This window comes from Anomalospiza imberbis, chromosome 6, assembly GCF_031753505.1.
Source record: "Anomalospiza imberbis isolate Cuckoo-Finch-1a 21T00152 chromosome 6, ASM3175350v1, whole genome shotgun sequence".
NCBI lineage: Eukaryota > Metazoa > Chordata > Aves > Passeriformes > Viduidae > Anomalospiza > Anomalospiza imberbis.
In genome coordinates, this window is record NC_089686.1 from 58,380,301 (window position 1) to 58,396,211 (window position 15,911).

General features: G+C 43.6%; 1 protein-coding gene across 1 annotated transcript in view; it reads left to right on the forward strand.

Annotated features, from left to right (window-relative positions):
* Positions 1-15,911, forward strand: part of MICAL2 (microtubule associated monooxygenase, calponin and LIM domain containing 2) — a 114,329-nt gene that overhangs the window by 64,889 nt on the left and 33,529 nt on the right. The window contains exons 21-25 of the mRNA XM_068194658.1: positions 792-890; positions 1,299-1,379; positions 2,725-2,911; positions 3,982-4,070; positions 4,398-4,497. Of these exons, the coding sequence (XP_068050759.1) occupies positions 792-890; positions 1,299-1,379; positions 2,725-2,911; positions 3,982-4,070; positions 4,398-4,497 (556 nt within the window). The remainder of the gene's footprint in view (positions 1-791; positions 891-1,298; positions 1,380-2,724; positions 2,912-3,981; positions 4,071-4,397; positions 4,498-15,911) is intronic.

Genomic DNA, 15,911 nt, shown 5'->3' on the forward strand with positions numbered 1-15,911 from the left:
TTTCCTCTGTTCCAGTCCCCAGGCAGGTGTTCTGGCAGGGAAGCATGGACCATGCAGTCATTGATCTGTCTACTGTGCATTTGGAGCCACAGCCTAAGCCACTGCTGGCTCCTTGCAGGCCTGATTGAGGCATTTGGTTAAAACCAGCCTAACTTCTGTGGCTGCAGCAGTGTGATGAAGCAGATTGAAGGAGATGTTTCCCTCTCATGAGCGTGGTTTCTCCACTTTTCTCTGGCACTGCAATGAGTCACGGGGGAGAGGGCAAATGGTTGCCCTCAGAGCACCAACAAAACATTTCTGTGTGGGACTTGGCTCATACGTTTTCATAGAATGTTCCCTGAAATGTCACAGTTTGGGGAGTGTTAATAAGGAGTTCAATCCCACCCCTGTTCTGAAATGTAACAACCAAGTCCCAGAGAAGCTGAAGTGAACAATAGGGTTTTTTTCATGTCAGAATGTCCAGCTCAGATAGCCAGGCACTGGCTCCCAACTCAGCCTTTCATGGACACAGCAGGAAGCCTTGAGGAGAAGCATTTGCTCCCATCAGGAACTTCTCAGTCATCCTAGAGAAAAGTCTGTGGGCTGCACAGAAGCCTTCTGTGGCCCCACGCTAGTCATGCATGAACATGCTTGTGCTCTGCTGGACTTCCCCTCTGCTCTTTCTCCTGCCTCCCTGTATTGATGTTTGCATGTGCCCAAATCATTCTTGTCCTTTTTTGTCTTTAAATTCTCTTTCAAGGGTAACTAAAGCTCTTCCTTCTATTCTTCATCTTCTCCCCTTTCCTGATTAGACGACTGTAGGAAAGGTCTCACATGCCATTGGAGCTGTGGCTGAAGTTCTTGTAAATCTGTATGTGAATGATCACAGACCCAAGGCACAGCTTGAACTGGTAAGGCTAAACCCACAAAGAAACAGTAACTTGACTTAAGAGTAATGTTCCCAGAATGCCATCCTGGCTTGAGACCCCAGTTGTGAAGCACTTGAAGCCTTAGGAAAGGTCTAACACTTTAGGAAAGAATCAGGTGCACATCAGCACAATGTGCTGATGGAAACGTTGCTCTCCACATCTTCTATTTCTTTTGCTTGGCTGTGAATTAAAACTTCAGGAGGCTTTTATTAAATGTAATTACTGTAGAATTAGTAACAAAAGACGATTATTACACAGGGTGGCTTCTAAATAAAGTTTTGTGCAGTACATGCTCATGCAGTTATTTTTAACACTCGAGTGCTGAATCACCGTGCCTCCTTTTGAAGAGGGCTGTTTCTCAACTCTGACACTGTTCTGTGTTGAATTCAGAAGCGGTCTCTGGACAGAGCTGCAGGTTCTTGCCCCATTCCTCATTTACCATCTGCTGCCTCCACCACTCAGGGCTGTCAGGTACTGGGAAGCCAAGTAAGGTGTTGTGTTGTGGTGATGACACTTTACTTACCAGCCAGCACTAAACTCAGTTGTTTCAGCTTCACTGTAACTATTAACACCATGGCTTTAAAAACACATCTGTGTGGTTTTCCATTTGCATGGTTGTTTCTTTGGAAAGATTCCTGCTCTGAAGTGATCCATCAGAGCAAAATGGATTACTAATGGCAGATCTGGAATGGAATTTTCAACTTTTCAGCAGAAGACTATGTGACAATGATAATTGTGAGTTCTACTTAACATTTAAAAATGGTTCCAAGGCTGCCTTTTGCTCACAAATGAAAGATTAGTTGTGTGGACTGTGTGCTGCTGTCTGAATGTGCCTTGGACTTTTCCTCCTCTATCCATGTGGTACCTCTCCTGTGGCAGCAGGGATGGTGGAAGGGGAGGGAGGTGGTGATGGATGTGGCAGGCACAGAACCTGTACCGACCTGTAACCAACCATAATACAGTAATGCAAAGTAACATCCTCATACCTGCCTCTAATAAGAAAAGGGAAGACCAGTGGTATCTAAACAATTTCTAATTCACTTTTCTGTACCTTTTGTGTGTGTATATAAGAGGGGATGAGATTCATGGCAATTAAAGAATGTTAATTACCAGCCTAATTTAACAAACTTTCAAAATAGTTTCACATGGTTAAAATGGATTGTATTTTGAATGCATTAGAAATGTTCTGAATGTATGTGGTAGAAAATAAAGGGATTTTTAAAGCTAACCAAGCCCCAGGTTGGGCTGCAGTCTCGGGAGGAACACAGCGGAGAGGGGAGGCATGACTGTGGCGATGGGAAGGGTGGAGCATTTGAAGACTGCTTTTCCCTCATGGAACTTAAAGCACAAGCCTGCATTTTCCTCCAGATTGTGTCTGAACTGAGTTCAGGGTGTTTTTTTGCTTGGCTGCAGATGCAAGTCTGCTGTTTGAGGCTGGTGAGGAGTTTCTTCACCTTCTGAGAGAGACATGAGTCCTAGAGCCAGGATGGTGCAGGGTGATGAGGGAACGCTCAGGGATGATGCTGCTCTTGGACCTGAGTAATCAAAATGTTGGTGAACTCCTAGAGGGAAACTGGATGCAAGTCCAGCATCAAAGTAACCTCTTTAAAGTCCTTGTGATGTCTGATTTATTAATTGCTGCATAAACCTACAGAATTGTAATAATGAGTAATAAAAAAGCTGACTGATGCCTACTGTAATTTTGCTTGGAGGGTGCTGTGCAACGCTTCAAGCAGTTTAAGCAGCTGCCCCCTTCATAAGGATTTATATCTGGGTGTGGAGCCACAGCTTTATGGTTTTTTTTATCTCTGAACAGGGTTCTCTGCGAAAAGAATTCCCCAAGTCCATCGGGGGGAGTGACATTTGTTATTTCTGCAAGAAACGGGTCTATGTCATGGAGCGGCTGAGTGCAGAAGGCCACTTCTTTCACAGGGAGTGCTTCAAGTGTGAAATATGTTCTACAACACTCCGCTTAGGAGTTTATGCCTTTGATGTTGAAGAAGGTAATCTAGGAGCTATTTAGGAGTATTTTGAAATGTCTGAGTATTGGTGCTTTTATTGGAACTAAGGAGAAAGACCTGTCTTGGCAGCACAGTCAGGAGGAGATCTGCCCACTGTGCTGTTTGTGTCCCTGCTGATCTTTGAGTCCTTGTACTTGCAGTCCTAGTTTTCAAAAGAGTTGACTTATGACAGACCTGAGCTGTAAATGAAGAAATCCTCGGTGGAAAATGAGTTCAGTGGCCAAAATGCACTTTGTCGAATCACAGGTCAAAGTAAGGGGAGGAAAAAAGGGGTGAGGTTTCTCCAATAATATGGCGTTATTCTTATCTCCATTTAAAGCTGGCCATTAAATAACATGATCTATAAAGACAAGCCATAGCAGTGGCAGATTTACATGGATGCAGGAAATGTAGGTTATTTCTGTTACGATGTTATGGTCAGGAGTTGAAAGCAGTAGGACTGGCCAAGCACAGTGTGATTTATTCCAGGCTCCAGTCTGATGTAGAACAAGAGGTTCAGCTCTTGGGTGCTTCATCCCACCTAAATCCTGGGGTTTTCCTTTTTTCTTTTTTTTTTTTCCCTAGTTTGTAATGGAATTATCAAACTGAATTGAAATTCCTTTGTCTCTCCCAAAGTATTTGAGTAGATCAGGGTATTAACCTGATCTCCATCTGCAAACATATTAAAGATTCAAGGTCAAAGTGGTTCTTTTTTCAGTGTGGAGAATTTGCAAAGATGTCTTTTTGAGCAGATTATAGACTTTTTTTTTTTCTGCTTGATATCTTGTGTTGGCTTGTAACTTTGTGTTTATGGGATGTTGGTTTTTTTTTTGCTGTTTATTAATCTTATACCTGAGAGGTAGATAAATGACCTAATGTTATTGAACTAATGTGCAAATCTGTAAATGAAACCTATTCAGAGCTGTTAGTCAGAATCAGTGCCAGGTTTCCCATTCCTTTTGCTGCCCAGCTGTTCATTATCTTGGTTTCATTTTTTTATAGATGCAACAGTCATTTTTCAGTCCATATATGTATAGATAACATATCCTGTAACTGATTTTTCCCTCTTGTAGGTAAATTTTACTGTAAACCTCATTTTACGCACTGCAAAATCAGTACGAAACACAGAAAGAGAAGGGCAACAATACAGATCCATGGAAAGGTATGGAGTGATTATATTGCCAGTGCAATCTTGAGGGAGCTTTATCTGGGGCAGGGTGAAATACCTGTGTGTGTGTGTGTGGATGTTTCCTACCTCATGTGCAGTAAAATCAGTGCTAAAATACAAATCTCCTCATTCTGTGAGTTCGGCATATCTAATAATAATCTGATTCTCAACGAATTAGCTTTTCTGTGTAAAGTAAAGTTGAACTTAGGAGCAACTAGAAATGAAAATGCATATAAAAACTTGAAGACAGTATCAGAAACTGGACTTACCTACTTTAGAGGCATATTTAACACTTTTTATTTTTTTAATGCTCTTTCTAAGGAGGCGCTAGACGCATGGAAGAAAGTGGAAGCCAAACCCACAGAGATCACCACAGAAAGCAGTTTGTCCACTGCTAGCAGTCCAGAGGACAGGTCCCCAGGTATCCTGACTTCCTTCTTACGGGGCACGCTAAGCTGGCCCCTGCGGGTGACCAGGGATCTGCTTGACATTCCCAGCCGCCTGTCTAACTGGATGCATGGTTTCCTGCACGCTACCCACCTCCATTTCAGGGACAATGCATATAACTATACCTACCTGTACGAACTCCTGAGCCTTGGGGTGCCACTCCTCTGTGCTCTCCTAGAGGTACTCACTCACATGTACCGGGAAGCAGAGCTATCACTTGAAAATGTGCTTGAATGGGTGAAAAGATTCTGTAGGGTTTGAATCCTTCTGTGCGTCTTGCTCAGTTGTGCCTTTCAAATTTTCAAAATTAACAGCCTGGCTATTTTCTGGAGGGGAATTTTTGGTTTGGAGGGCTTTGTTTTTGCTCTTCGTGCAATTTGATGCTTGACTTCATTGAATGGTGGATTCCTTCCGATAGAAGCGAGGTACAATCGAAATTTTCAACATAAAATGTACTGTATGTTAGAGCATGAAGGACAGTGTCCAAACACATTTCTAGAACATGGAGTCAGATGAAGGATATTTTATAGATTTCCCCTCCCATTTTATTCTGTGATCAGACCACTGGAGAAGATGGTACATTTTGAAACCATTTTTCTTCCTATTCTCCCCAGCTTTTTTTTTTTTTTTCTTTTTTCAGTTAGACCATGAAAGAATGTGTGTTCTTTCAGGAATATTTCTGACAAATTACTGGGGTTTGAAACCTGAGTATGGCACGTAGCTTTTTTTTTTTCTTGCTTTCATCTTTGCTCTAGGTTATGAGATATTACTTGCATGAATATGTTTCAAAAAAAATCATGTACATAATTCACATTGCTCCTAGTCATGCCTCTTACATTGCTTTACATGTGATGGATATGTTTTGTTGATAGTGGGTATTATCTGTTCTACTAATTTATTTGAAGTTTTTCAATAAATTTGAAGAGCAAATGATAGTTGAGTGAAGGCTTGATTGAAATTTTAAGTGAAAGAAACTGGTAGAAAGAAGCAGACCAAACATTCCTCAAGTCAAGACTTCCTCATTTTGGTGGCTGATATGAGGCATATCAATTTAAGGAGCATTCCTCTGTAACTGAAGTCACTCCAGTTGTGCCTCTGGGCAGGCACTACTCCCAGTCTCTCTGGGAATTTTGTAAAAATGCAGGTTTAGAATAAACATCAAAAGCCTAGAAATGTATTCTTAGGCGGTAACTTCTTACTTGGGTAATTCATTTCAACGTGTGCAGCTGGTGGCAGAAAGGTGAAATTCTATTATCTGGAGCAGCAGATGAGTAAATTTCTTTCAGATGTCCCTCAACCTTTATCAGAAGGTCTACCTTAATCTGTTAAACAGCAAGGACACAGTGACATCCCAATGCTCATTATTTCAACCTAGTTAGCCAGTGAGGTAAGCATGCTCCCTGCCTTTCAAGTACTTACTTGTATTCAGAAGTTTACCAGGAAATAGGTAAATCCTTAAACATGGCAATATGTGTAGTCTAAAATGAAAAGCATCTGTAGCATTTATTTGTAGCCAGAAGAATGTGGCATAAACAATAGGAAATACTGTTGCATTCATTTAGTACCAAAACTGAGGATCACCTGCCAGTGGTCTCAAATGACTGTGCTGCCTATGGGCTGGCAGGTCTTGGGGTTTGTTGTTTTGTTTTGATTTGATTTGATTTAATATAATGTGGGAAAAGGTGATTTGAATTATTTTGCCTCTCAGGTATGAGAAGGAAATGTGTCTGCTGTTTAAAATAAATGACAAACTGGATCTTTCTTCTAGATAGTTTGACTTTTTTTAAACTATGAGGATGAGCTTTTCCCATTTTAGAGTGGTTATGTATTTTGGGGAAAAATTGTTATTTTTATGCACAGAACTTGAAAAAGTGCTTGAAGAAAATTGTTAGCTATAAGGTAGCATTCCTTTGACATAAATTGCCTTTAATACTCAAACATGTATTCAGCCAAACTTTGCTCCGACATTGAGTGGACACAGCAATAATTACAGTTACATGGTGGCCATCTGTGTATATGTAATGTATCTGTACCTTTCTTGCAGCATTTAAAAAACCTGACTTGGAAACACTGTACTATTTTTAATTATTTTCTAATGATAGTGACTGTTTCACCCTAAAAAGGAGGCAGTCTGCAGTGTGGTTACTCCTGCTACACAGCAAACTGCTGGGCAGTCAGCTTTCCAGATTTGGGCTGCCATCAATTTTAGTTTCAGTTTGTCAGTAGGAGAATCTTCAGGAACAATTCTTCCTAAAGTTTTCTCCTGTTTACTACAGCAGAGCGAGTATAATGGTAAATGTAGAGAAAATGGTGATGTAGTAAGAAACTTGGAAATCTCTGGTCAATGAAATTAAACCAAATGAATCTTACTAGTAGAAAGTGTAAGAATAAGATTTTTAAATCTTTAAATAAGATTTTTTTTAATTTAAAAATTTAAATTTAAACATTTAAAATATGGTATTGGTTTTATATAGATTTGTATCATGGGACATAAATCCCTGCATTTCTACAACAGAATTCAGGAACTTGTGTAATGAAAATGTTTTCCTGAGGAATCTTAATTACCATGCATATTCCACTGGGATTTTGCAGGTGATTCTGTTGGGAGGGTTATTTATTGGTATCACTCCAATTGGTTGATTTTTTGACTTCATCTTACTATTCTGCTAGTAATACTCATACCTGCTTGTCCTCATTGATAATTGAATGAGAAAAAGGCAGTTTCATTTTGGCCAGTTATTCTTTGTACCGATGTAATCTTCCTGATGCTTTCCTACATAACCAAGTGAAGTTCTGTGTTTTCTTCCCTGCTGTCTTCTCTGCCAATCTCCCTCATTGCTTTTAGTCCAACTCAACATTCCGGTGCTGCACCCACTCACTGGCTGAAGCCTTTCTGCTCTCAGGTGATTTTTTTTCCAGTTCCAAAATTACATGACTAACCCTGTTGTTTGAAAGCATTTCATTGTGTGTTTTGGTTTTTTTTTTTAACTGTTGGAGCAATCTGTGTGTCTGGTATATTAATGGAGCTTTGGCATGATTATTTAACCAGTTGCTGAATTCACAGTTCTAGAAAAGGTAATATTTTTCTCTCTGTGTCTGTGCATGTGTGCTTCCCTGTGCCTTTAAGGTAAGTTAGGCAAGTAAAGGGTTTCTTGAAAGAACTTGTTAAAGCCTTATTTCTTTCAAAGAACTAAAGGAAAGATTTAAAATAAGGTCAGGGTGTGATTACCCAGCTGATTTTCCAGGTTAACATGAGCACCTATTTGCATTGAGCTCACACACCAATGAGCAAGCAGTGTCCCTGCTTTCCTACTGGAAAAGTGTGGTATAAAAGGTTCTGCAGACAAAGTAGCCAAAAAGATGCAAGTTCTAGTCTTCCACCCCAAGTGACATCGTAGCAGGCCTAAAAGTGCATGTGGTTCTCAGGCTGAACTATCAGCATGCCAGGTTCCAGAGGGCTTTGCTTTGAGTGGTTTTATTACCTGGGCCTTTCTTGGCACTCCGATTGGGTTTCTCTTGCTGCATGAGACGTTGCCACCCCTCTCCATGACCAACTCCCTCCATTATTTTGGGATGTATTTTTTACATAAGGTCCAGTTTGTATAATCACTAGGTGAAATCTAGAAGGGGAAATGAATCCCAACAAGAACCAAGGGCTCAGGCTGACCAGCAAGTACACCGAGGGTCTGGCTGATGTGGTCATAACCCAGCTGTCCTTGCTGAGGACCCCTCTCAAAGGGAAGGACCTTTGGGGATTGATCTTAGGAGCAGTTTTAGGAGGGGCAAAACTTCCTCTGCCCTCTGCCCCATTTCACAGGCCTCAGGCAGGAACGTGGAAGGCAGCAGGGCCAGACCCCAGGCTCCTGATCTTGCTGCTTTGTACATTTGCACGACTCAGCCAATCGTGTTTATTAATGTGGGTATCCTAAAATGACTTGATGGCTCTGAAAGTCCCCACACTGTGCCCACACTGAATCTCTCTGTGTTTCAAACGTCATTTCCTGCACAAATGGCTGGGATGTGACTCCTAGTGTATTTCAGGGCTGCAGTGTGTTGTTATAAAGCTCAGCATGCTTTAATATGAAGGTCATGACATAAAGGTCTGCCATTTCAAACCACTTCCTATTGCTGTGTTTTTTACTCTCTGTTGCAGAGTCTTCCTTGCTCTTCCTGCCCAGTGAGGATTCTGTCCTTCTCCTAAATCTTCTGTCTTCCTTTTACTTTATAATCTTAACTGAATATTTTTATTAAATAGTTTTTAACTCTGTATTTAAATTTTCACATGGAAATTCTGTATTTTGCACATGGTGAAAATTGTTTTAGCTTTATTTATGATATCTGCTGTAAACAACAATAAATGTAGTTCTTTATAAGTCTCCTTGTTTCATCTCTTCCTTTTATAAAAATTTCCTGGGTACAGAGACTTAGTAGTGACTTCACACTGGTTTTGCACCTTCCTCTTGTGGTGGATGCTGTGGTGTTACCCTGCTTGTGGCCTGAGCCAGAGGCCCGAGAGTTTCGCTGTGGTGGTGTCATTGCATGTGTGTCCCTTGTGATGCACATCAAGGTCCCTGAGGAGTTATCCCCTCGCTGCAGATCCGGGGTGACTGGTGCTGGGATTTACCCTTCCTGGGGATGAGGAGCTGGTGTTGGTGGGCATGGGGCACACACAAACGGCATTGTCCTCCTCTCTTTGGCCTCTGCTACCTTTCCTTACACTGTTGTTTTACATATTAACATGTCATAAAGGTAATAAGTTAACGTGTTTGGATTTTTTGTTGTGTTCAGGAAAAGCAGGTAATAACCCAGGATAAATCTTTACCTTTGCTACTCGCTCTGGAGTGCTCTTCCCAGTACCTGCTGGACCCCTGGAAGCTGAAGCTGGTGGTGACCCATTGCCTGTTAACAGTTGCCTTGCTTTATTTCATTACTTGTTTAAAATTTTATGTTAATTTTTGTATTTTAAGCTGCTAGTGGAATTCTTTTTAAACAGCAGATTCTCTAAAAGAGCTTTCTTAAGTCTTCCTCCCCTTCATTTTCTTTCTTTTGCTTACTCTGCAATTCTTAGCTATAATCTCTTCCTTTGCATTTCAAGGGAAAAAAACACAATTCCTATAAAGAATAGTCCCAAGAGTTTAATGGAAAGATTGTGTGATTTTATTTTTTCTTAATGAATTAAAACTGAACCTCACTGGGGTTGTTTGAACGACAGAAATGATTTTTTTTTTAATTGTTGCTAAAGACAACATCATTGCCAAAGAGGAACAAATGTTATTCTCAATGAACTATTCCATCTTCCCTGTCAAAGGAAAAGCCACCAGGCACAGTTAAAAGTTTGCTGTCTGAGAGGTAGATGATATCCATTATGAAAACATGGGCAACAAATACCACTGAGGACAATACTTGGCACTTAATTTTAACAGACAAAGCAATTGGGCAAAACTGAATTTACTCTTTGCACAGTTTCCAGTTTCAGGCGGAGGCAGTGGCAGGGAAACATCAGAAGAGTATTTTTGCCTGCAGAAGGTGTGATTTGTTTGGCACTGAAGCGTTGAGAGGCATCAGATGTACGTGCTGTTCTCATAAAGTTTCACTCATTCCTGCTAAAATATCAGTACAATAACTTGGAATTGGGGTTACATTAGAGTCTGGATTTATTTCTCCCAGAGATGCAGAAGGCCCAAGCAGTCGCATCACTAGCCAATCCTGTCAGCAGAGGGATGTACCTTACAGGAGACGGCCCGTGCACTCGTGGACAAGGCAGGACACAGTGTATGGATAAGAAATAAAACAGATGAAATGCTCAGCATGAGAGGAGGAAGTTTGTGTTGGTTCCCTCACTCTTGGTCAAAATTATTACACAATAAAACCGCACGTTCCCTGTTTTGCTGCTGGTAGTGCTGCTGAAGGGAGAGCCTGGTGGGTTAAGGTCTGTGTGAATGTAACAAGCTCACTGGAATTCCTTATCTTGCCATGTGAGCAGAGCTCCCTGTGAGCAGGAGACCTGGATCTTCCTCTTGCTCTGCTCCGGAGTTCTTTCCAGAGTCTGGGGTGTTCCCAGCCCCACGGCTGTCAGCAGTGCCCCCCAAAGCTGTGATGCTGTCGCTTTGCAGAGCTGCAATTGCTTAAATGAGAGGCAGGCATGCTGCTCCTCTGGGCTCGCCCTGCCCTGGGACTGGGTGCCTCCCCAAACCCTGTGCTTTCAGAGCAGGGGACACCAGTGCCTCTTTGCCCTCTAAGACCTGTTGTCACAGATGCCATTATGGCATGAAAAGGGCAGAGGTGACGCTGGCAGGCTCAGGAACTGCTCTTTCTTCCTCTTTACACTGCTTCAAATAGTTTCTGAGCTGTCTGTTGCCACTAGGGCCATTTGGACTGAAAATAAGTACAGAGATGTGCCTATTTTCTTTATTAAATTTCTTTTTTTGAAAAGCCAGGCTAACCTTTCATTCTCGAAGCCAGGCAGCATTAACTGCCTAGGTGTCTGTTAATGAAAATCAAACATGTTAGCATTCACTGAAGGTAACCCACCTTTACTATAATTATGCTAAGCCTTTAAAATTAAAAAGATCTTGCAGGTTTTAAACATAGTTGATTTGAATGGAAGAATACAGACAAAACTTCTTAGAATTGCTCAAATTCAAACACCAGCCTTTCATTAACTCTACCAAGAAGAGTAATTTCTGTTCCTCTGAGTTTCTTCTAAATTGCTACAGCTGTAAAATGCCAGTGAAAGTTATTTCTGTGTGTTTTCCAACCTCAACCAAAGACTATGATCTGCGTTTTTCCACAGCATTATAGCAATTAGTTACTATAATTGGCTTTAATTCACTTCTGGCTCACTCATTCCTCACATTCCAATCAAAACATTGAGTTTTGAAATACACTGAGTTCTGCATTAATATTTATGTTTTCGAAGACATGACGTGTATGCAGATGACTTGAGTTTTTTTGCCTGAAAGATCATGTCACTAAAGATAAGAAGACATTATGTATTAATGCCTGATGCAAGCATACGTATTAGTCATGTAAATATTTCCTCAAGTCTCTTTCTTTTTCTTCATGAACTGTGCTCACATAAAAAGAAGGGAGGCTTTAATCTCATCAGGTGGTGGGCTCCAAACTTGTTTGAAACGGATGGAATTTCTGAAATGTTTTTTTGAAATGTGAAATGATGACATTTCCGTATTGCTGTAGTACTGAATTTGCCCTTTCAGCACTTGTTCTGCAGGTATTCATTCATTCATGTCTTTGTTTTAAGGTTTTTGGTGCTTTGAATCTGTGTCCAAAAACACTATTTTGACGGACACTGGAAAATGAGTGTTGTTGCTGCACTCCAAATTCAAAATTAATTCATGCCTTAATATACCAGACTAACACAGATTGCTCTAATTAAATATATATATTTACTCTCAAATGATAGAAGTAGTGTGCTATCATAGCAGGTTTTGTTTGAGAATCAATTTTTCCTAAAGACACATATTCAGTATATCTAATAAGTTTCCTCTAAGTTTCTTTTTTTTCTCCTTTGTTAATTTTTGTTCAGTTTGTATTAGTACATAAATGTGCACTGTCTCCTCAGATGCATTAAAAAAAATCACAGGAGTCTCTGACTGGCTTTGAGAGCTTCAAATTCAGTGGTTATATTTTGTGCCAGAATTCAGAAGTGTTTGTTTACAAAGTAGGTGACGGAGACTTGGAGAAAGTGTTTTGCTGCTGAAGAACTTGTGTAGGTGCTGGCATGGGCTCACAGGAGAGTGGGAGGAGATGATCTCCTGGCACAGGGGCAGGAGAAGGGGGCTCATCCCTGCATCAGGGATGGAGAAGAGGTGGCAGGAAAGCCTCTGTAGGCAGTGATGGTTGGAAGCCAGGCAGGTGATCTGGTCCTGCTGCCCCAGGAAGCTCAGTGCCACCCCATGGATGATGGCAGCAGCATTAATGGCATTAATCTTTGCCATGTGTTAGCCACAGCAAAGTGGAAATTGCTTCTGTTAGAAGTGTGAGGAGAAAGAAGGGGATATGTGGCAAGAACTGAAATCTGTGAAATGTCAGCTATCATACCTTTTGTAGGAATCCTTTTCCGAGGGCAAAAACCTACCTGGTGGTATCTCAGGTGAGATGAAAAGTTGAAGCTGGGACAGGGCATCAGTTTGGGAATGCTGCTGGAAGCCTGATAGCCTCCTAGGGCAGACCTGTGGGACACCTCAGGGGGATGTCTTCATTCAGTTTCCAGCTCTGACACAGGCAGTGCTCCCATGCAGCCTTGTGTGTTTTGAGCTCAGGCTGCAGGATGCGGCTGAAGCTCTGACAGGTCTGAGCTTGGGTTTCACTTGTGTGGGCTGCTGAGCCCTGTATTTCAGCAACACCAAGGGCTAACCAAGCTGGAGGTGTTTCCCCATTCCCTGTGCCAGTTGCACATGGGCTGTGCTTTCCTGGACAGTACTTTCTGCTTGGGATCTTGCCCTTGAGCTCACTGGGTTCATTTCGGCTGTGCTTGCGCAGCTCTGGTGTTACCACACCTTCCTTCTGCCCCCACAGCTTTCCTGAAGCACTGCTGTTTTGTAAGCTGGACTCGGATTGGTTTTTTTTGTTATTGCACAGTAAGAAGTCGGGCAGTAAAGTCGAGCTGGGTGCGCTGCAGATCAATTTTTGGTCTGCTGACTGAGTTTCCTAATGCTGGTTTTTGATGCCAGCAGGTGTTTGCTGTCACCATCAGAGCTGCCCACGTTTGTGAGTAACTCCACTTTAGAACTGCCCACTGCTGTCAGTGCCTGAGTCAGCAGCTCCATACAAGGCCAGGCAGGGCGCACTTGCCCGGTGAATGAGTGATGAGGTGACGCAGTGTGATGGCAGGCCAAGAGCCTCGGGATTGCCAGCTGGGAACGCAGGTTGCCAGTTAGGCTGGAGCCTTGAATGGGGGCACTGTGCTGTGTGAGGCAGCTGCCCAGCAGGGAGGGTGAGCCCTCTGCCAGCCCTGGGTGCCAGGCACCCACACCTGCTGACCAGAGGAGCTCTCTGGATTTTGGTGGTACCTTTCACCTGAGGACCAGAAAGCCCCGTGCCAGTCCTGAGTGGCTGGGGCGGTTTTGGGTAAGTACGGTTGTGCTGTTCCTGCTTCACAGCCCTCAGGGTGTGCCAGAGGTGGCAAAGCATCGCATCCCCACGGCAGGTTGGGACAACTGCAGGAGGTTTCATTCATTGCAGGAGGCTTCATTCTTCCTCCCTGTGCCCCAAACAAGGCCCACAAGGAATTGTTTCTTGTCTGCTTTTCCATAGCTATGGAGCAGGGGTGGAGCTGTCTGCCCTCAGGGCAGGGTCCCCTTTCACTGCCAGCAGCAGGGAGGGATAATTTCTTGTCCCCTCTGAGGGCCCTGCTGGGGCGTCTCCACCTGGTCAGCCACCAGACCTTGTGTTTGGTGTGTGGGGACCCCCAGCCTGAGCAGATCAGGAGTTCTTGGAGTTGTTTTCTGGACCACCCTCCCCACAAATACCTTGTTCCTGATGGCCGGTATCTTGAGTGCGTTGTAGGCCAAAGAAGTAAGGTAGATATAATTTTTAAATTTGTTGTTTCCTGGCTCTGTTCATGCTTTTCATCTGCCTTCAGAGATGTCCTCTGGGTTTGTGTGAGTTTTCATACTTTGGTTGACTTGGCGAGGTTCGCTCTCCCCTTCTTCTTATGTGGGGCTCCCGTTTGGTCTGACTCACTTTAGCCAAGAAATCCCACGGGATTTGCTTAAAATTTAATTCCCCTCACATGGCCTAAAACCAGCTAAAGAGGAGGAGGGAGGAGAAATGTGAACACTTCTGGCTGTTTGTGGCCCAGCAGCATCGACTTGACGGGGAGCTGGCTGCAGCTGCCTTGTTTGGGGATTTTCAGTGGAGCATCTTTGACCATTTTTGTCCATGCTGGAGAGAGGCACGTGGGGAGCAGCCAGTCCTGAGAGGAGCTGATCAAAGCCAGCTGCCCTGGGCCAGCTGGGGTCCGAGCCGCTCGGCACAGCGCTGCTGGTGGGGAGGGGAATGATTTTTGGCAGAGCCTAGGCTTTGTGCCATTGTGGGCAGCGCGTGCTCTGCCTGAGGTGGGGAGGAAGTGGCTGACCCGGTCCAGCTGCCCCAGCAGGAGCTTGGCTCTGCCCGAAGCTGGCGGGTTCCCAAGGCCTTGTCACCTCGGTGCCAGGTCACAGCAGTGTGATCTAGCTTGGCAGATGAGTCAGGAGCAGCAGCAGCCCGGCTGGAGCCAGGCTGCCTTGTGGGGCAGGACTCGCAGCAGGAACAGCATCTCCTGCTCGTGCCTGGTGCCGGCCCTGGCGCTAGGGCTGGGGGCACTCGGGCGCTGCAGCGGTCAACGCCTCACAAACGGTAATCAGAGAAGGTGTCCCGGGTGGGTAGAGCTAAGCCCCTTTGGAAAGGGCTGCTGCTTTGTCACGGCTGCAGCGGCACGCTCCTGCTGCTGGGCACGTTTCTGAAGGGGACCCGTGCCAGGGACTCCCGGGGTGTTTTCATCAGCTCAGCAAAACCCATTGTAATCTCACCTCCGAGCAGGCTTTCAGGGCTGTAAGAATATCCATGTAGCTCGGGTCTGTAACAGGCAGCACAATACAGACAACAAAGATCTCTCCACTGCTGTGCTGCATTGTCAGCTTTGCCCTCGTGCCCGAGGAAGAAAGGCAACCCAAAGTATGAGCAAAATCTCTTGAGATCCCAGAGTCCCTGATCCCACATCCCAGGAGATTTCTCTGTTCTTGTTCCTGGACCTTGGGATGACTGGCTCTCCAAATGGGTTGATCCAAGGCACAGTTTTGGAAGAATTTCCATAAGAAAAGGCAACAACTGTGGGGACATCAGGTTTCACTGCCACGTTCCTTACTTGGGCACAGAGCCTTTGCAGGACAGTGATGCTGCATGAAGGCCCTGTTGGATGCTGAAATGCATTCAGACTGAGGTTGCTGTTACAAAAAGTTATTTTAAAAAAGGAAAAAAGGTAAAAATGCTTTTTAGATTATGGTGGATTGTCACTCTGTGAGCAATGTGAATTTTACAAGCCTGTCATTGAGAAAATCAGGGTTGCGCTGAGCTTTGAGCGAGCAGAAGAGCCGTGCTGAATTTGCCTGCTTTTGGTTAGCAAGACAATGCCTCAAGCCAGTGAGCTTCCTGAAGGGCTTAGCCAGGGACAGCATCTCCAGAGAGATGGAGGGAAAGGTCTTTTGTAATGTCTTTGTCCCTCACTGCTGTATCTCTGACTAATTCAAGGCCTGGTGCAGACATTTCTGTCTCAAATGCAAAGGTGAGCTGGCACAAGATTGAAGTAAAACACTTGACATGACACTTAATGGAGAGAAAAACGATGTTTTAAAGGAAAGGGGTTTGTATCTGTATCTGTCCTTGGGG